The following is a 21,679-nucleotide window of genomic DNA, read 5'->3' as shown; positions in this document are numbered from 1 at the left end:
CATCTGGAACACTTTATTTCTTTAAAAATATCTGATGCAATTTTGCTAAAATGTAAACATTTGTTAAATCTTGATGATGGGTAGTAAGGCATCCCATGTTTTCTTCATCTTCCTGCTTATAGTAAAATAAAATGAGAATGCTTAAAAATAAAATAAGAATGTGAAATACCAGCATCACTAAATTAGATTTTTTTTTTCTTCATTCCCGAGGGAATGCCTTTTCTCATTTTCACCGTTGCTTTAGTGGCACCAGCCTCCCAGACTTGAGATATTTAAATTTTCCCTCTTGTTTATCCCCAGTGGCTAACCCAATCTGTTACTTATGGAATCTACCTTAAACCATCTCTTTCCATTTTTCTTGAATCATTATGGCACAAACATCATTCTGTAACATCTTAACTACCCTCAACACCTCCTGAAAGGTCTGGCCACTACGCCATTCCCTCTCTATTCCTTCCTGCACAATGTTGCTACCTCTTTCATCACATCTTCCCCTGCTCCCGTTGTTCACAAGTCACATTAACTTCTCTTCCTGGCCCTAGGGCGTCACCATAGTTTGGCCCCATCTCAACATATAAAGCATGTCTCCCTTTCCCACAATTTCCAACCTCTCTCATCAACCCTCCAATAACTCCTAGAAAGCCAGGACCATTCCACATTGAATCACTTTCATGATTTCGCCTATGTGGTTCTTCCTCACGAAATGCCCCTTCCCTTTCTACTTTCCCAGAATGTCTTCCCACAAGTCCGATTCAAATTCCACCTCTTCTGTAGGATTGGACCTATGTCTTTGTCCTTATCGTATTTTTGGCGTGGATTGTTTTCACTGTGGTATGATATTACGCTTCTTGTTTGCAAGTTCATCTCAGGTGGAAGTTTTCCTTTGGTTATTGTTGTTTTGCTTGTTTTGCTTGTTGATTTTTTTTCCCCTTTCCTCAAGGTCGCCTCTCCTTGTCCCAACTTCTTGTAGTTGTCTTTTTTTTGTCCTCCTGGGTCCAACCATTGAGAAGCTGGTTTTTATGGGACTGTTAGGGATTCTTTTCCCGTGTTTGAGAGAGTTTAAATCTAGAGCCGAGGTTTGGTAGCTATGCTCCTTCCCTCCTCCCCAGCCAACTAGTGATCACAGTCCTGGGCAGTGGTCGAAGCATTTTCAGCCTCTGCTCACTGGCAGGGATGCCTGCCCCAGCTCGCTGTCGCAGGTGATGATCCTACATCCGTAGGCATCCTACATCCATGGACTTTTAGTCTCCATTCTCTCTGATTCTGTGTGTACAGTCTGGGTCCACTCCTGAACTCAGTGGGCCACCCCTACATCTACCCAGTGGTGTACATTTCAGTTCAAAGTTTCATTCAAAGAGATACTTGTCTAAGTGTGGCTGTGCTCCCTTAGCTTTGCTTTAAATTTTCATTGCTATGTGTCGGGTATGAGCGGGAGAAACAATCCTCTTGGAAAGGGCTTACAATAAATCTGCCACATTCTTTTTTTTAATGTTTATTTTTTAATTTATTTTGAGAGTGAGAGAGAGAGAGAGAAGGAGGGAGAAAACAAACAGGGTAGGAGCAGAGAGAGAGGAAGAGAGAATCCCATGCTGTCAGCATGGAGCCCGACGTGAGACTCAACTTCACAAACCGTGAGTTCATGACCTGAGCCGAAATCAGGAGTCGGTCACTTAACCCACTGAACCGCACAGGCGCCCCAAATCTGCCACATTCTTATAGCAAATAGTTTCTTCCTTTAGGTCAAGCATGGGTCAATAACTTCCTGGGTTCGATACACTCTCCGTGACATAAATGCTGACATGCCAAGGTGTGGAAGGAACTGCAGAAAAGGATAAAGCTTCTACTACATCAGATTAATAAATGGAGGAACTGCTAATCCAGAGATGATAGATTATTCACTGATTCTGTTTCCCGAATTAGTATTCACTCTAGGTGATACTTTTAGGAGATAGGCGGGCCAGTACAAAATCGTTAAATCCTCTATGAAAACATTAGCTGTTCAGCTTATAGGGGTACCTAAAGTTTGTAAAGTTTAGTAGCTTGCTGCTTGGCCACACAGATGCTTGGAAAATTATAATAGGGTAGTGGTTGGATTCATTATGCTAATACTTTGGGGAAGGAGATTTGTGGGGCTTTTAATTCCCTTTTCAATTGGGAAACTCTGTGAAAATTATATGTGCAAACAGAACCTGTGATCTAGAATCACTGTCAAGGAATCCAGGGACCCAGCTCGTTCCAAGAGCAGCAAAGCCATCACACAGGTACTAGCTACAACTCATCGGGCACAATATAATTGTGAGCACAAAAAAATTACCCAAGAACAACCAAATGAAAACACGCCAGGTTTTGGTTTTTTGTTTTTTTGTTTTTTTAAATACTCTTCTTTGCCTCTGGAATCTTTCAAGTAAAGCAACTGGCATTTCTACTTCACAGATCAAACAAACTAGAGACGAAAAGCGTGTGGCCTGTTTTATAACCCTCATCTACGCCTTTCTCCCATTTGTGAGGCAGACCTAGGCCCTAAAGAAAGTTCCAGGTAAGAGCCTCTGAAGTGGAAATCTCTCACCAGATTCTAAGGGGAAAGGCTAGACGTCTCATTAGTCACATCAGGCCACACAGGGCAGAAGCCCGTGGGGAGAGAGGGACACATCAGCTTGCCAGCGACATACTTTGCCCAGCACCCTGTGTCCAGTGCCACCTGTGGAATCTCAAACTCATGTTTCTCTCTACCATACATTAGAATCTCCGTGCAGTCAAAGGCATCCCCGACATTTCCTCGTTTTTCTCTATAGGGCTTGCGTCTAGGAGTATTTTAATAACAATTTGTTTCACCTCCTTTGATTTTGTGTTAAGAAATGTCTTCCATTTTTCCCAAAAGGTGGAACACTTCTCTTCACTGGAAACATACGACCCAGAACCCCCCCTTCCTAATTTCCAGGTGCCACCGCCACGGCTGAGAAAACCCTTAAAATACGGAGTGCGGCATAGGGCTCCCTTCCTGATTCTAGTATTTTTTTCTTTAATAACAACAATGTATTCAGAGGCGATGGATGATATTATTTAGCAGAGAAAGCATGAGTAGAAACTCCCCTTTGCTCCTCCTTACAGTTACGTCCATAGAGATTTCCAGCAAGCAAAGGAATTTTTTCCTCATTACCCAATATAGTAACATTTCACTTAATGTGTTGCCAGTGTGCCGGTGAATGGTTACAGGCCTACAGACACAATCCTAATGTGGTTGTTTGCTGTTTTCCCCCAATTAGTCATGGTGTATTAAAGTGAATAAAATCTTTTAAAGTCTTTTTGGCAGCTATTTTTGCAGAAGCTCTCACATCCACATTAAGAGAACAATAATCGTGACTATTCTGATTTGGAAATAAAGAGAAATTGAAAACGGGTTTTTTTTTTGTGGGGGGGGGGGGTTGCGAACCACTAAGTGACAGAGGGAGAAAAGCAATCCCTAGAGCGGAACGTAATAACTCTTAAAGCTTAAGATTTAGGAAATAATTTAAATTTTGCTGATGCCTCTCCTCCAGCCTCAGGCTTCCTAGACTCTACAGAAGATTCTAGGATGTGGAATGAATCAAGTATCGATCCTGCTTTGGGATAATCCTTTCATCTATGGGATGTGAATGTAAGGAGATTAATGGTTACAATGAATGAAATTCTAGGTTTCTCATTTTGGAGCTTATTATTCTAAAGTTGCTACACGACTGCTTGACTGGGCAGGGTACAGTCCCCTAAAATCACAAAATTACAGGCATCCCAATGGGAAATGGATGTTCTGGCAGGAGGACCTTTCACACTTAGGTGATCTATACTAACCCACACTAGGCAATCACAATGATACCAACAGCAGACTGTTTAATGAGCAACTTCCATGTGTATTAGGCATTTTTTTAAGTGTTACCCATAGTATCCCCTTTAATCATTATATCAGGGCTGGCAACTGGTTATTATTACCATTTTAGATATGAGGACGTTTGGGGACAGAGAAGTTAAATTGTTTGCCCAAAGTCATGCTGCTTGATGTGAAACTGGTGAGCGTGGTTCCTTATGTATATAGGGGTTACCAGGTGGGTTTGTAAAAGAATGTGACACAAACCCGCAATAAGCTGTTAGTCTGAAATATTACATACCCCAAACTACAAAACACACGAGGAGCACCAGTTTATGGTTTCGCTCATCGGTTACCATCTACCAGATTACTAGCAGACAACTCTCGAAGAGAGTATTCTTGATCTGTAAGGTCCCGTGTGTTGCAAACGCTGGTGTCTTCTCGAATTCTTTCTCGGTAATTAAGATCAGCCTGCGGTTTAGAATCTGAATAGTTAATAATAGTGACCCTATGTGCAAGCTAGGCTTCAAAGAAGGTATTACTTGTCACAGTGTCTGGTGCTTAAGGGAATGTATGAAGTGTTTCCATTGGGTGCTTTGTACTGAGAAAAGGTGCATTGCAGTGACTATTCTACTAAAATTCAAATTCTGAAGCATAGCATGTTTTACAGCTTGATCTTTGAGGGCTCAAAGTTTCATCAGAATCAGACTGACACCAGAGAAGATAATCTCTCTCTAGTAAAATACGTTTTGTTTGCTTACTAAATTTCTTGGACAAAGCTCATAAGATTGAGGAATATTTCTGTCCCGATGCTTCCAGTCTCCCTCAAGCATCCTGAGATACAGCTAGCATAGATGGATGCTGGCTAGTAAGGTATCCCATTGGCCAGATGACCCAAGTAGATTTTCAAAAGCACGAGTGCCTCAGGGACGTCAGCTGGGGTACAGATTTCTGGTGGCTGCAAAGGCGAGGTCAGATACTGTCCATTGGATTTGGAGCTAACCGCCATGATGCAGAAGGAAGGAGTGGCCAGGAGAGTCTGTGTTTTACTCAGCCATTCTTGGGGGAAGATAGGCCCGTGGTAGACATGCGGATGTGGCGGAAAGAATATGAGCTTTGAAGCTTTAAGTCTCAGATCTGTTACTCACTAGATCTATTCCCTCAGAGCACTCGAAAAGCTCTCTGTGGCTCAATTTTCCTTTTCTGTAAAATAGGCCCAATACCTGGCCCTGAAGCTCTCATCCCTTTGGCCATATGGCAGAGAATATAGTATTTCCATCCTCTTCTCTCACTGCCTGACCACCCACAAAAATTAGATATATTCCTTCCTCTCTACATGCATACAGGTTTTTTCTATTTCAGTATCTTTAATTATGTTGTTCCTTCCTTCTAAAATATCTGTTTTCCTCATTTCTGTGTGTCTGAATGCTACCTCTTTTGCAAGTCCTGGTTTAAATATTCTGTCTGAAATGAGACTTTCCCCAATTCTTTCAAACAGAAGCGATTTCTCTCTTCTCTGTATTCCAGCCACTCTTGGGGGTGCTTGATGGCATTAGCATGTCCTTTCTTGGGCTGCTCTCATTTATATGCTGCCTTTGTCTTTCCTACTGGACTGTAGGCTTCTTGTGAGGGAAATCAAGTCCAGTCCGTCCCTGTATCCCTATGCGGTGCTTAGCACGGTTCCTTACACATTGGCAGTCAATAATTGTGTGTTTGATTGAATTGAATGAAAGAGGGAAACTGAACTTTGTGCAAATCTCTGGACCTTTCGCCCTGCCCAGGACTGAGGGACTCAGCTTCTTGGACTGAGCCTGATATAACCTGAAGTGATAAGGGAAACAGAGCTAATGATTTTCTCTAGTCCTACTTATCATCTTCTATATGCTTCAGGAATCTGTTGCCCCCTGGTAGATAGATGTACTCTGAGGTTTTATAGATTGAATACATTTTTTAAAACACTATCAAAGAGAATGGAGCCAGACCAACTTCAAACATGAAATTGCCAGGGGAAAAATATACAATCTCCATTTTGTTTGATTTATAGTTAGGAAATTATTGATTCTTTTTTCCTCTCTTAGTTATTGCATATGGTCATCTCGCCTTTTTAAACTACCAGAGTATTCATTTGTTTCTTTGCTGAGCCTCTATGAGTGAGAAATAGGTGAAAAACCAAGAGAATGAATTTGCACATTGCCATGTGAATGATAAAATGGAAGCCACAATCAGCTGAAGTTTATAACTGGTGCTCACTCACCAGGATTATCAACACATCTTACACATTGATTTTTCCCTCTCTGTTGTTTTAGAAATATGTGATTAGCAAGTTTCCTTTACAGTGTTATTCGTGCAATTAGGTGACATAGAAAATGCCTTTAAGGGGCGCCTGGGTGGCTCAGTCGGTTAAGCGTCCGACTTCAGCTCAGGTCACGATCTCGCGGTCCATGAGTTCCAGCCCCGCGTCGGGCTCTGGGCTGATGGCTCAGAACCTGGAGCCTGCTTCCAATTCTGTGTCTCCCTCTCTCTCTGCCCCTCCCCCGTTCATGCTCTGTCTCTCTCTGTCTCAAAAATAAAAATAAACATTAAAAAAAAATTAAAAAATAATTAAAAAAAAATGCCTTTAAATCTCCAGTTAAGGAGAGTGTGATGCTAAGTGAAATGAGCCATACAGAGAAAGACAGATACCATATGTTTTCACTTTTATGTGGATCCTGAGAAACTTAACAGAAACCCATGGGGGAGGGGAAGGAAAAAAAAAAAAAAAGAGGTTAGAGTGGGAGAGAGCCAAAGCATAAGAGACTCTTAAAAACTGAGAACAAGCTGAGGGTTGATGGGGGGTGGGAGGGAAGGGAGGGTGGGTGATGGGTACTGAGGAGGGCACCTTTTGGGATGAGCACTGGGTGTTGTATGGAAACCAATTTGACAATAAATTTCATATATTAAAAAAAATAAAAATAAATTAAAAAAAATAACTAAATCTCCAGTTAAAACTGGACTTCGCACTGTAGATGCACATAGGACAGTCTGGTGCTAAAGATTTGCTATAAGTGAACCTCAAAGCCAGTGTCACCACGGATAATAATCTTACCAACTCCCTCATCAGCTTCTTGCTCTCTGCATTCAACCCTTCTCTCATTAAATCCTTGATTTAATACATTATCCTATTTGCCTAGTTTGTGACTTCTCAGCAGCTACGAGTAAACCCAAAGGACTTGATCTTCCGGAACATTTTCATGACTGCAGTAATCACGCTGGAATACTTTATAGTAAAAGGAATATTTTGACAAATTCAACACACACTTGTCGAGCAACTGCCATGGGCTGGAAAGCTTGGGATACCCACCCGTCCCTGATTTTGTTTGAACTTAGAGAGGGAAAAAGACTCACACCCAGCTATCATGTAGGTCAAGCCATAATAAGTATGAATAGGGGCAGGCAAAGTACCTAAGGATGGGGAAAGGAAAAACATTGACACTTACTGAATACCGTATCTTCTCAGGGATGGTATTCAAGACACTTAGCAATCTGTCTGGCTAGGCACTGGACAGTCAGAAGGGACATCAACCATAACTTATGGGAAGGTCTGGGGGCTTCTGGGTGCACTGGTCAGGGCTGGGGTTGCAAGAAGGTGTGTGTGTGTGTGTGTGTGTGTGTGTGTGTGTGTGTGTGTTGGAGGAGGTTCATCTGAAGGGTAGCAGGCTTTGCCAGCTGTTTTGAAAATATTTCAATATTTAACCCCTGCTGTGACCATTCTGGTACAAAGCAGCAGAAGATCAAACACAGCCACTCTATGAGCGAAGTATTATTAAGCAGAATTTAGAATGAGGACATCATGTATTAAGGATAGGATAGAGACACAGAGTTAGTAAAAGGTAGAACTGAGTTTAACCTACTTCTCCCTTAGTTCTAAAGCCCAGTGTCTGTAATAGTAACTAATTCATCATTACAAATTCAGAGAAGAAGGAGGAAGATGACCGTGATTGTGATTTACAAAGAAAGTGCCTATTGAGCTGAGCCTTTAAAATATCAAAAAATACTTTCTCATCTCATTTGAAGAGTGTGTGATGTCAGGTTCGTTCCATTCCTGGCAAGAATCTCACTGTCCCTTTCCTAGTTAACCTTCTTTCCCTTTCTTTCTTCACACATCTATTACTTCCTTTAGATAAAAAGTCTTAACCTATGGTTCAGATGCAAGGGGACTATGAATGGGCTTCCAGAATCTTAGAACCCATTGTGTTTGTGTCTGCCATCGTGTATTTTTGTGAGAAGATGATCCATAGTTTTCTCCAGGTTCTTCGAGGCCTCTGCATAACTCCATTACATTAGAGGAAATTAAATGACATTCCACAGATGGTAATTTCGGGCATTATGATGTCATAGAATGTAACATTCTGAAAATACAGCATATCCACTTGAATTTCAAAGGACTGAAAGTGAGTACTCTCTCTTTGGCACTACTTATATTGTTATCAAATAAATGGCATTTCCCCTTGCACATACCAGTAAATACTCTTTAAGTGTTTTAGAGAAATGAGAGACCATGGAACCCAGGCACCCTGGCTTGGCAGACATTTCCAGCATGTTACCGGTGGCTGACATTTAGAAATCACAGCTCATACTGGCAGTTCCAGCACACATGTGAAAGTGGACCGGGGGTCTAGTGCAGTGGTTAAGTTCAAGCTCAGATCCAGCCACTGGGGTTCAACCTTGGCTGTGTGCTTCCCTACGCAATACCTTCAGACAAGCTACTTAATCCTCATGTGCCACCATATTCCTACCTCAAAAATGAGGTTACTGATAACACCTATTTTTTATAGCTGCTATGGAGAGTAAGTAGTCGATACAAGGTGGCAATACAGAGGCTCACAGCTGCTGAACTCTTGCACCAAGGCCAGAGTGCCAGAAGATCAGAGGACCCGATGGCCCCCCCACTAAATCTGCTCCTTTCTGCACTCACCTCATCTTGCTCCCTAGTCTCTATTTGCCATCATTTCTGTGCCAGGGTCCCCTATTCCTGTCTTCTTGTCTTCAGACATGGCTTCTCCTGTCCTATCAATGGAGTGGGGACAGATGTAGGGAATAAAAGCTATGATATAATTCTGGAGGCTTGTCTGTTTTAATGTAGCAAATAAAAATATCTCAAGACTCCAGAATTACTTATCCAATCCAGTAAAACTAAAACCGAAGGAGAGCCGGGACGCCGGGATGGCTCAATCAGTTGGGCGTCCGACTTTGGCTCAGGTTATATGCTCACGGTTCACGAGTTCAAGCCCCGCATTGGGCTTTGTTCTGACAGCTCAGAGCCTGGAGCCAGCCTGCTTTGGAGTCTCTCTCTGCCCCTCCCCCACGCATGCTCTGTCTCTCCAAAATGAATGAATGTTGAAAAACAATTTTTAATAAAATTAAAAAAAAAATAAAACCAAAGGAGAGCAACACCTGTATTTTATGTTTTACCTGGCAAAGTTCATCTTCTTAGTTCCCTAATATGTTTCTACAGTATAGCTTATGCTTATGCTCAATAAAGCTGTCAATCAATGCAGGGCTTGAGAGCTCAATATACTTACAGCGTAAAAGGGGATAAAAAGCAATTGTGTTGTAAAACAGAAATACAGGTGATGCAAAGATTAGCAAGGATTCTGTATCATCACCCATTCCTATTTAACTGAAATCTTGTCTACCTTTGTTTGTGTTTAGGGTTTTTTGAAAGATGAATGGACATTGCAGCCCAGTTTGAGAAAGCCATGGCAAAGTCAGTTAAGAAACTTCAATTTAGCACTTCCAACCCTTCTCTTCCAGCAAATTTAGTCCTCAACAGGATCTCCTTTAATGTTGATGGTTCCATCCAATATAAAGAAAAGCCATATTTCTCTGCCTCCAAAGCCCTAGATGCTTACATTGACGATTTTTACTTAAGCTGTAAGCTGCCTGATATTAATGATACAAAGGTTAACCTGCATCAGAGCCCTCTCGAGTTTCTTGCTAAACTAAACAGTGGTAAGCTTTCATTATTCTCTGAGTTCAATTTTCAATTATCTATAGGAAGTTGATGCTTTGAGATCTGTGATCAAAAGGACTTATTCTTGGAAAATAATGGTCTTACAATCTGTGAATCTTTTTATGAGATTGTTATATAATTTTAAGGCTCCAAAACTTTTTCAGCATTGGATCCCTTTGAACTGAAGAGTTACTTATAGCAAACACACCCCCGTCTTGATTTCAGAGTGGAAAAGCTCTTACCTTTGGCTATAAAGCCTTGGGCCGTATGGCTCAGAGTGTTACAAAGTCACTTAAATTCTCCCAAATGAGAATAACAATATTAACACCTCACAAGGTTGTTGTGGGAACTAAATGTATGTTGAAATGCTCTATGAATTGTCATGGTCATAGAGGCTCAGGTTCTCTGTGCAGCATGATGAACGCTCTAACGGAGGAGGTAGGCGACTTGAGGTCTGGCTCCCATTCTGCTAATGAGGAGAGTCACTCACTCAGTCTCCCTGGGTTTTAGTTTCCTTTTCAATAAGATGAGGAGACTGAACTTTATGAGTTCCATAATCTTAAAATTCTATATTGTGTAGATTACACAAAGATAAAATTGTTCAACTCCAGTATTTCTCATGTAAAAACTCTTATTTGTAGAAGCTGAAAAAAAAATATGTCAGCATGAAAACAAAACTGTGTATGATTCTGAATCTGTGACCGATGAACTCTGAAACCCTTGGGGATATAATCTCCTCTGATAGTAACTTCTTTTATGTGTATAAGCAGGAATAAGAGTAATGATACTAATAGTAAGAATGCCTTGCCTGTTCCTTCACTAAACATGGGAAGCTATACATCACAAAAGGAAGGTGGCATCTATTGTTACTGATTTTGAATTATTATGAAGACATTTACATATTAAGGCATGCTATGATTGATAGGCAACGTTGGGGGGTCTGCCAAACAGCTTTTTGTTGTTTGCTAAGTGAAAAAACATAGAGTGGCATGAGATTTCATGCAAACGTGACCTCCACAAGGGAAGACTATGACTCTTTAACCTAAATTGTACTATATAAAATTTGACGGGATTTGATCAGTTGGCAGGCATGATACGGGGATTGAGTGTAAAAAATGTGGTTCTAGTGTCTGTCTTACCTGCGCGACCAAAGTGCAAAATGTATTGTAATTTAGTCAGTCACCCCGCTGGCTCTCCTGACAGGGATTTGTATTCTTTTTTTTTTCTTGCGGTTCAGTGTAGAAAGTCTTCCTGCGTCTGTTTTTCTCCTTGACTCCAGAGAAGAAACGGTACAGCAGGCGCTTGTTAATGACTTGGCATGTGATGCAGGCGCTTGCTCTTTCTGCATCCTCTTGAGTTATCAACCCCACCACCGCTATATTCTTGACACTTCTTTGTAAAGGGAAGTAGAGGTTTTACTTTTCTTTTCTTTTTTTCAATTATAAAAGCAGTCACGGCAATAAAATTGCAGAGAACGCATGAGAAAACAGAGATCAATTATAATCTCATGGAGAAAACTACCATCAACAATAGTTCTGCGTAAACTCCCCCTTTTATTTTCAATGCAAATACATATGATAGTGTTGTACTGCCTACTCTGTCCCAGACTCTTGTTTATTCACCTACCAATAAATCGTGAATATCTTTCCATGTCGTTAAACTAGTTCTGCATCTTCACGTTGAACGGCTCCACAGTACTTCCTTGTCTCTGTCAGGACATTTTCATTGTCCCTATTTACAATCGTGTTTACTATTCAGTGTTTACTATTCAAAATATTGCACTTGCCTCTATCGTACATACTGTGTTGAGGTTGCTGTCCAGTTATTTCCTTAGGATGCATTCCTAGGTGTGAGGTTTCTAAAGGTTTGATTTACATTATTAAACTGTCTTCCAGAAAAGGACATACCAATTTTATATTCTCACCAAGGGAGTGGACATGCCCTGATTCTCCTAGAACCTCACTGTCCAGGAATATTATCCTTGTACATCCCTGCCAACCCCCTGCATAAAAACTGCCATTTGTGTTTGCTGCGTATTTGCTATCCTTCTTTTGAGAACTGCCTGGCACTGGTTTTCACCTGTTTTTATTTTGTACCTTGAAATCTTCGCTCCATCTAGAATTTATTTTATTGTTATGGCCAGAGCCTCATTACTTTTTAAAACAATTCCACTTGCCCCTTTGTCACGACCTAAATTCCCATCTATACTTAGGCATATTTCTTGACTTTTTGTTCCAATCAGCCGTCTGCGCCATTTCTGCTCTGCTGTCACTCTATTTTAATGACGGTCGTTTTACAACGAATTCGATGTCTTGGCTAGGACAGAGGATGGAGAGCTTGGAAGGCGTCACGTCCATTCTCACTCATTTATTCTTCCAAGTGGACTTGAAAATTATTCTAAATAATCTCCAAATGCTGGTCTTTGGAGTACTTAGATTATATTTCTAATTGCCTTCCTGGGCCCTACACATTCCCTGTCCTCTACCCCGCAGCTGGAGGGATCTTTATGAAGCACAGATCTGCTCCTGTCATCTGTGTGCTTCAGGCTCTGTACTTGTCCCCCAATAGCCTGAAAATAAGGCTTAACGGCTTGTTCTTCTGTCCTTGTTCTATAAGGAACTTTCCCCCCGACTGGGGTTTGCAGACTATTTCCAGGCAATATTTTGTCTGTTTTTGCCTTGAAATACAAGTGATTTTTCTTGGCATGGAAAATGTGCTTTGGGAGAACCAGAAAGTAGATTCTCTTGAAAGATTGTGGCAAAATCCTGTATGGCTTTTACTTGAAACATTAATCCCTTGAATACTCCTTACTTTTAGTTTTTATGCTCATGTGTGGGGAAAATGATCCAGCAATGCTATAAGAGCCTATTTTGTGGATGAGAGAGTTCTTCTTTCACAATAATGAAAAATCATAACTATTGGTTTGAAGGTGGACTGATCTGGAAACCAAAGCAGAGTTTCAATGGACGTGAGAGAGAAAAAATTCATATTTATACCACCGCCCAAAGCAACTTTGAGAGACACTGTGTGAGACTTCCATCCTGCTTTGGATACCTCTGGGGCATTTTTCCATGTTATCTATTTGTAGTTTTTCGGGTAGCGAAATCAGAAATCTGTTTTAAGGTTGTTATTCTCAGGGTGATACATTTATTTTTCATTTTGTGCTCGCCTGATGTTAACAAACTACATGCAATTATCTAGTGCCAAGTATATGCTAAGTAATGTGTGTTATTAGGAGTATAAAGTCATGCGCGATCTCTGTTCTGAATAACCATGGTCCCTACCTTTGATGACCTCATAGTTTATTGCAAATAAATATAACACCAACAATTACAGTACAGTATGATGTAATATAATTGCTAAGATGGGAGTATGCCTGAGGTCTGGGAGCAAAAGGATGTGTCTCTAAAGCAGATTGGAGTATCGGAGAAGGCTCCCAGAGAAAATGACCCTTCCATTACATTTTGAAGGCCAAGTAGAAGATATCAGACCGAAAGGAGAAAAAAACGGAGCATTCTAGAGGCAAGCATGACAACGTGGAAAGGTACATCATGCATTCAAGAGGTTAGGTTACTGGTAGTTCAGAATAGACAAAAAGAAGAATGATGTCGTTTTAATTCTATTTCCTTCAAGTTTGTTTCAGCCTCAATTTTAATCCTACTACTGTAACTGTGCTTGCACTAAATTCATCCAGCTCCTTATATGTGTCATGAGAAAATAGATTTCTCTCATTCTCATGTGTGGCAGTTTTTAATAGAAAAATGGCAATGAAGGGGGGCCTGGGTAGCTCAGTTTGTTAAGTGTCCAGCTCTTGATTTTGGCTCAGGTCATAATCTCACAATTCGTGAGTTCAAGCCCCACGTCAGGCTCTGTGCTGACAAGCACAGAGCGTGCTTGGGATTCTCTCTCTCTCTCTCTCTCTCTCTCTGCCCCTCCCTGCTTGTACTCTCTCTATCTCAAAATTAAGTAAACATTTAAAAACGAAAGAAAAGAGAGAAAAAAGAAAAATGGCAATGAGGATATTTGATGCAGATGGTTTCTACAACTTTTACCTCTGAAATTTTTTATTTTCGTACTAGAAAATGCAAACATTTGTAAAGCAAGACTTTGATCACAGTTCAAGTGGACATTTTATGCCGGGTTATTTATCAGTCTTTTCCATGGTTCTTTCCAGCTCCTAGAACAATTAATCTCTTCACAGCCTGCGTGCCTGGAAGAGTCAGTTTCTACTTGCTGTCCGGTCCCTGTGGTCTACCTCAATGTGATCTCCTCTCCAACTACTACACTGTAACTGGCCCCTTGACGCTGATGTTCTGCCCCACCAGTCCACCCTGGACATCGTGCTATTTCATGCTGTGTGATTTCACACGTGCTGTTCCCTCATCCTGAAATACCCTCGCTCCCCAGAACACATATCATCTTCATACATCTGACTCCTGCTTACCCTTCAAAACCCACCTCAAGTTCAGCCTCTGCCAGAACGTCATCCTAATCCTTTTCTGCCCCGATGCCTTGCCTCTGTGCCCCTGCCCCCTCGCCCCTTGGCACCTAAGTGTACTAATAGTAATATGCTCTGCTATTAGTATACTATAATACTGATAGTAATATCTAACATTTATTAGCCCGTAGAATACATACATATGTGTGTATGTGTATTTGCTGCTAATGATAATGCCAGTATTTATCAAGCGCTTATTATCTGTCAGGAACTATTAAATGCTTTACGTGCATTCTGTTATTTAATTCTCACAACCAAACTATGAGACATTATCCTCATTTTACAAAAATGCTAAGACACAGAGAGGTGATGCAAGCTGCTCAAGGGCACAGAGCTGTAAGTGTTGCCTCTGGATTTATACCCAGGCACTCTCACTCCAAAGCCCCCACTCTGGACCAACACTGTACCATATGCACTTCACAGGTGCCATAAATAAAGCTGTAGAATATAAGGCTGAGCCAAAAAAGAAAACAGGAAACAAGAAATCCTAAGACTCATCTTAGACTCGATGATCTGAATTTTGTTCGTTTGCTAATTGTTTTTATTGTAGTTGACATACAATGTTATATTAGTTTCAGCTGTACAACATAATGATCTAACCATTCTAAACATCACACAGTGCTCATCACACTGAGTCTAATTGCCATCTGTCACCATACAAAATTATTATAATATTATTGACTGTATGTAATCCTTATGCTGTACTTTTCATCCTATGACTCATTTATGACTGGAAGTTTGTACCTCTCAATCCCCTTTACCTATTTGCTGTCATTTTAAAAAACAATTTTTAAGGCAGTCATCAAGAAATAGTATAGGGGCGCCTGGGTGGCTCAGTCGGTTGAGCGTCCGACTTCGGCTCAGGTCATGATCTCACGGCTCGTGAGTTCAAGCCCCACGTAGGGCTCTGTGCTGACAGCTCAGAGCCTGGAGCCTGCTTCGGATTCTGTGTCTCCCTCTCTCTCTGCCCCTAACCCACTCACATTCTGTCTCTGTCTCTCTCAAAAATAAATAAACAAACAAACAAAAAAAGAAACAGTATAGTGGCCAAAGTTCTTACTTTGAGTAAGCACTAGGTTTGAATTCCATCAGTCTCGTTTTACCTACACTCAACCCTGGGCAAGGTATTTAATCTGTCTCTCTCTTCATTTATAAAATGGGAAAAGTCATTCCTATCAAGGATGATATATTGAGGATTAAATAAAACGGTAAATGTGAATGGACCTGAAACAGTTATGTGTCACATCATCAGTGCCCCCGGAATAATTTGTTTACCCTGGTGGGATAAAATATAAGATATAGCACTTCTTAGTGGTTTCAACACTTTTTTTGTTAACTCTTTGCACTCATTGTTTCTAACATCTCACTCCTACCTCTAGCTATAACAAAACAAAAACAAAACCAAAACAGTATATGCTTTCACGTGGACAATGACGTTCTCACCCTGAAGGGGGAGTTGATCTGGATGATTGTGTGTATAAGCCGTGGCATATCTCTAAGTGGCCCTTGGACTTTACATATATGATGTGGAGTCTTGGTTGACAACATACAGAAGACCTCTTACTGTTCCTGATGCCTTTTGGTAGCCGGCACAGATTGTGCAGCCCTTTTGGTAAAATTGTGATGAGTTACGTAGCCAGCTCTTTCAGGCAGTTCAAGTAGCTTATTCAATCAGAATTTGGCTTGCTTTGTTATCTGTCCCAGTTATGCCCTGAAACTGGAAGTTTTATACTCTATTTATTTATGACCTTCCATTTCTCGCTCTCTCCTGAATTATTATATGACAGACACTTAATGCCGAGAAGTTGTATAATGCGCCTAAGCAAGACCAGGACGGCTATGAGATCAGTATGATTTTAATGGAAGATTCGTTCCCAGGACACTCAGGTTTTTGTTGTTGTTGTTGTTGATGATGATGATGATGATGTTTATTTATTTATTTTGGAGAGAGCACAAGCGGGGGAGGGACTGAGAGAGCGAAAGAGAGGGAGACACAGAATTTGAAGCAGGTTCCAGGCTCTGAGCTGTCAGCACAGAGCCTGACGTGGGGCTGGAACCCACGAACCGTGAGATCATGATCTGAGCTGAAGTCAGACACTTAACCGACTGAGCCACCCAGGTGCCCCAGATGCTCAGTTTGTTTTTGTTTTTTTTTTTTTCAGTATATGAAGTTTATTGTCAAATTGGTTTCCATACAACACCCAGTGCTCATCCCAAAAGGTGCCCTCCTCAATACCCATCACCCACCCACCCCTCCCTCCCACCCCCCATCAACCCTCAGTTTGTTCTCAGTTTTTAAGAGTCTCTTATGCTTTGGCTCTCTTCCACTCTAACCTCTTTTTTTTTTCCTTCCCCTCCCCCGTGGGTTTCTGTTAAGTTTCTCAGGATCCACATAAGAGTGAAACCATATGGTACTGTCTTTCTCTGTATGGCTTACATCACTTAGCATCACACTCTCCAGTTCCATCCATATTGCTACAAAGGGCCATATTTCATTCTTTCTCATTGCCACGTAGTACTCCATTGTGTATATAAACCACAATTTCTTTATCCATTCATCAGTTGATGGACATTTAGGCTCTTTCCATAATGTGGCTATTGTTGAGAGTGCTGCTATAAACATTGGGGTACAAGTGCCCCTATGCATCAGTACTCCTGTATCCCTTGGGTCAATTCCTAGCAGTGCTACTGCTGGGTCATAGGGTAGGTCTATTTTTAATTTTTTGAGGAACCTCCACACTGTTTTCCAGAGCGGCTGCACCAATTTGCATTCCCACCAACAGTGCAAGAGGGTTCCCGTTTCTCCACATCCTCTCCAGCATCTATAGTCTCCTGATTTGTTCATTTTGGCCACTCTGACTGGCGTGAGGTGATATCTGAGTGTGGTTTTGATTTGTATTTCCCTGATGAGGAGTGACGTTGTGCATCTTTTCATGTGCCTGTTGGCCATCTGGATGTCTTCTTTAGAGAAGTGTCTATTCATGTTTTCTGCCCATATCTTCACTGGGTTATTTGTTTTTCGGGTGTGGAGTTTGGTGAGCTCTTTATAGATTTTGGATACTAGCCCTTTGTCCGATATGTCATTTGCAAATATCTTTTCCCATTCCGTTGGTTGCCTTTTAGTTTTGTTGGTTGTTTCCTTTGCTGTGCAGAAGCTTTTTATCTTCATAAGGTCCCAGTAGTTCATTTTTGCTTTTAATTCCCTTGCCTTTGGGGATGTGTCAGGTAAGAAATTGCTACGGCTGAGGTCAGAGAGGTCTTTTCCTGCTTTCTCCTCTAGGGTTTTGATGGTTTCCTGTCTCACATTCAGGTCCTTTATCCATTTTCAGTTTATTTTTGTGAATGGTGTGACAAAGTGGTCTAGTTTCAACCTTCTGCATGTTGCTGTCCAGTTCTCCCAGCACCATTTGTGAAAGAGACTGTCTTTTTTCCATTGGATGTTCTTTCCTGCTTTGTCAAAGATGAGTTGGCCATACGTTTGTGGGTCTAGTTCTGGGGTTTCTATTCTATTCCATTGGTCTATGTGTCTGTTTTTGTGCCAATACCATGCTGTCTTGATGATTACAGCTTTGTAGTAGAGGCTAAAGTCTGGGATTGTGATCCCAAAAGCCTCCTGCTTTGGTCTTCTTCTTCAAAATTACTTTGGCTATTCGGGGCCTTTTGTGGTTCCATATGAATTTTAGGATTGCTTGTTCTAGTTTCGCCAGATGCTCAGTTTTTAATGGATAAAATGAAAAGTTGAGATCTTTAAATTGAGTACAATTACTTTCCTTAACTCTATTATCTTTTGTAAATAAAAAACACAAGAACCTAGCAAGGGAAGAGAAATGTAATTGTTATCAAAAGTCTTGGACCGAGATGAATCAAATGTAGTTAGGTTATGCCTTTGATAATGCATATTGTCATTGATTTCATTTATTTCATTGTTAATAAATATTCTGTATATGTAAAATAAAAGTATGGTAAGACATCCACATGCCTACCACCTAGCTTAAAATTGATGAGTGCACTCCCCTCAAGGATGCCATTGTTCTTTATCTCCCCAGATGTGATACCATCCTGTGTTTTTCAATTTCCTATTCACCTATTTTTCTTTATAGTTTGTCTTTTCCTCTCAGGGTATATTTTGGGTATTTGCAGATTTTGCTAACACAAAAGCTGTCCCAGGTAACGTCCGTGTACTTAATCTGTTGCCCACATGCTGGAGTTTCTCTGGACAAACCAGACAGTGGAGTTGCTGGGGCTAGGGGTGCTCACCTCTTCAGGTTGGCTAGACCAGACCAGTCTGTTCCCACATACGCCGCTGTCAGCAGCTTGTGAGTTCCCATTTCTCCACCATTACTTAGTCAGTTTGGGCTTCCTTAGCAGAATACCATAGACTGGTTGACTCAACAGAAATTTATTTTCTCACTCTTCTGGAGCCCGTAAAGTCCAAGATTGGGGTTCAGTTACTGGTGAGAGCTCTTTTCCTGGCTTGTAGATGGCTGCCTTCTTGCTGTGTCCTTCAGCGAGAGAGGGAGCAAGCTCTCTGGTAACTCTTCCTTTTCACAAGGGCATGAGTTTGATAGGATCAGAGCTCCACCCTCATGACCTCATTTAACTTTAACTAACTCCTGAATGGCCTTGTCTCCCATACGATCACCTGGGGCAGTCAGAGCTTCAATAAATGAATTTTCTGGGGACACAATTCAGTGCATAGTAATTGTAAATACTTGGTATTGTCAGAAGTTTAGGGGTCTTTTGGTTTGTGCTTTGTCCATCAGTGGATATAAACTGGTATCTTACTGTGGTTTCTTTCTTTTTCTATCATGGGAAAACATATACAACATAAAATATACCATTTTAACTATCTTAAGTGGACAGTTCAGGGATATTAAGTCCATTCTTATTGTTGTACAACTATTATTACCATAATTCATTCCCAGAACTTTTTCATTTTCTCAAAACGAAAACTCCATACCCATTAAACAATAACTCTTCATCCCTACTTCCTGCCAGCCCCTGGCAAACACCATTCTACTACTTTCTGTCTCTATGAATTTGACTCCTCTTTGTACCTCATGTAAGTGAAATCATACGGTATTTGTCTTTCCGTGCCTGGCTTATTTCACTTAACATACATGCCTTCAAGTTTCATCCATGTTATCGCATCTGTCAGAATTTCCTTCCTTTTAAAGGCTGAATAATTTTCCATTTTAAGTATTCCATTTGTAAACAAAACACATTTTCTTTCTCCACTCATGTGGGTTTTTTTAAATTTTTTTTTAAATGTTTATTCATTTTTGAGAGAGAGAGCGTGCACGCGCAAGAGAGAGCACGAGCGGGGGGAGGGGCAGAGAGAGAGGGAGACGCAGAATCCAAAGCAGGCTCCAGGCTCTGAGCTGTCAGCACAGAGCCCATGGCGGGGCTTGAACTCACAAACCGTGAGGTCATGACCAGAACCGAAGTCAGACGCCTAACCCATTGAGCCACCTAGGCGCCCCCTCTCCGCTCATTTGTTGATGGACGCTTGGGTTGCTGTCACCTTTTGGCTATTGTGACTAATGCTGCTATGAACACGGATGTACAAATAAGTGTACAAATACTGGTGTACTCTTTGAGTCACTGCCTTCAATTCTTTCAAGTATATGTCACTGTGGTTTTTAATTTTTATGTCCCTGCTTACTAAAGAGGTTGAATATCCATCTTATTGGCCATTATTAGCCACACGGGTTTTCTTTTCTTTACAATATACATTCATATCTTTTATCTTTTTTCTTATCTAATGGGTAACTTGGATTTATTTTCCTTTTTGATTCCTAGGAGTGATTTGTGTATTCTTGATACTAATCTTTGGTTGCTTATATGTGTGGCAGTTTTCTTCTCTTGGTTTGTGACTCTGATTTACAATCTCTTTATGGTAGTTTTTGGTGAATTAGAACCCCCTAATTTTAATATAGCATAATTGATTACATTCTCCTTTTCTTATTTAAGAAGTCTTTTCTTTTCTCATTTAAGAAGTCTTCTACCTTGAGGGCATTAAGATGTTTAATCTTTTAAAATTCTAGTTAAGGCAAACATGGGAATTTTAGGAAAGAACGTGTAAACTATGGGGGAGTGTTTAACGTTAAATCTGAGGCTTCATTTATCAAGTATTTATTGAGTCACGCTATGTGACGCCCTCTTAGAGGCCACAGATTCTTTGCCCTCGTGGAGTTTCTGTTCTTTGGAGGAAGAAGACAATAGCCAAATGAATATGGAGCACATGCCAGGTTGTCATAAATACTTTGAAGAAAGGCTCAAAGAAATTCCTGTCATTAGATCCATAGAACCCTCACACCCATGTGAGCTATGTGAAAAGCTTAGGAAGAAGGGTACAATGGCAGCCCATACACAGGACTTCTAGTGCTGGTTCTCTCACTCTATAAATTGGGTGAAACTTATCTTATTTGTCAATTCACTGTGTGGACTGAATCAGATAACCTGCACAAAACCTTTCAACTTGAAAACTTTTCTATGATTCTGAACATCTAAAAGGTTTTTGCTTTATTAAACCCCTTTGAGAAAAACTGTTTAGAAGGAAGTGTGATAAGTTTAAGTGTTTCTAAAGATAAAAGAGTGTAGCTCACTTCCAATCCTGATTCTTAATTCTATGTCCCAGAAAGAGTAATTTTTCATCATTTCCAATAAAACCAATATGAGATTCCAGCTGAAGCACTGTAAAATGGGGAACCATTTGTGAAGGGATTTCCCTATAATTAAGATGACTCTGCAGAGAAAGCTATAAAAACAAGTCTTCCATGATTGGCTGCAAAAAGGAAGGCACTAAAATTGCTAAGTAATACTATAGATTTCAAAATGTATATGTATCTTTGGAGCCAGTCTCATAAAAGGAATGATTATTTAACAGTCTAAATTCCTGAAAATGGTTTTCATAGTGGAAAAAAAACGTAACACATACCGCTATACTTTTTTATCTGTGGACATTAAAATGTAAATTTCACTTTGGGGCTTGTGGAAAATCTTTTCATGGGATAAATGCTAAATTAACTGTGACAGGTGATTGTGATTAATCACTTCTTATTACCAGCAGTGGAAGAAATGAAGCCTTTGTTGCCTAATGGAATATAACACAACGCAAAAGAAAACGCAGAGATGGATCTTTTCGAAGGAAAACATCAACTGTTTTACACCTCTTTGAAAAACTGAATGAAAGCGTACGAATCCCATGCATATGAATCTTCCCATTTATCTGAGGGTTACCCTGGACTCTGACTTTCTTGAACTTAAGGTTCAGAGTTCCTTCGAGATCATACTCCCAGGTGTGCTTACAGTATGTTATTTGATCGCCATTGACAACTTCAGTTTAAGA

At 40.7% G+C, this 21,679-nt stretch overlaps 1 protein-coding gene across 9 annotated transcripts in view; it reads left to right on the top strand.

Annotated features, from left to right (window-relative positions):
- Nucleotides 1-21,679, top strand: part of GRIP1 (glutamate receptor interacting protein 1) — a 691,569-nt gene that overhangs the window by 438,857 nt on the left and 231,033 nt on the right. For 5 of the 9 annotated variants that reach the window (XM_081796204.1, XM_081796203.1, XM_081796202.1 and 2 more), the window contains exon 1: nucleotides 9,530-9,829. The exons of 2 other annotated variants lie outside the window; for them this stretch is intronic. In XM_081796204.1, coding sequence (XP_081652330.1) covers nucleotides 9,547-9,829 — 283 coding nt within the window. In that variant the 5' untranslated portion in view covers nucleotides 9,530-9,546. Of the gene's footprint in view, nucleotides 1-8,252; nucleotides 8,269-9,529; nucleotides 9,830-21,679 lie in introns of those variants that run through there. 2 more of the 9 variants (XM_081796209.1, XM_081796208.1) reach the window with 1 other exon arrangement.

This window comes from Panthera onca, chromosome B4, assembly GCF_046562875.1.
Source record: "Panthera onca isolate mPanOnc1 chromosome B4, mPanOnc1 haplotype 2, whole genome shotgun sequence".
Lineage (NCBI taxonomy): Eukaryota > Metazoa > Chordata > Mammalia > Carnivora > Felidae > Panthera > Panthera onca.
This window is presented reverse-complemented; position numbering and strand designations above follow the sequence as displayed.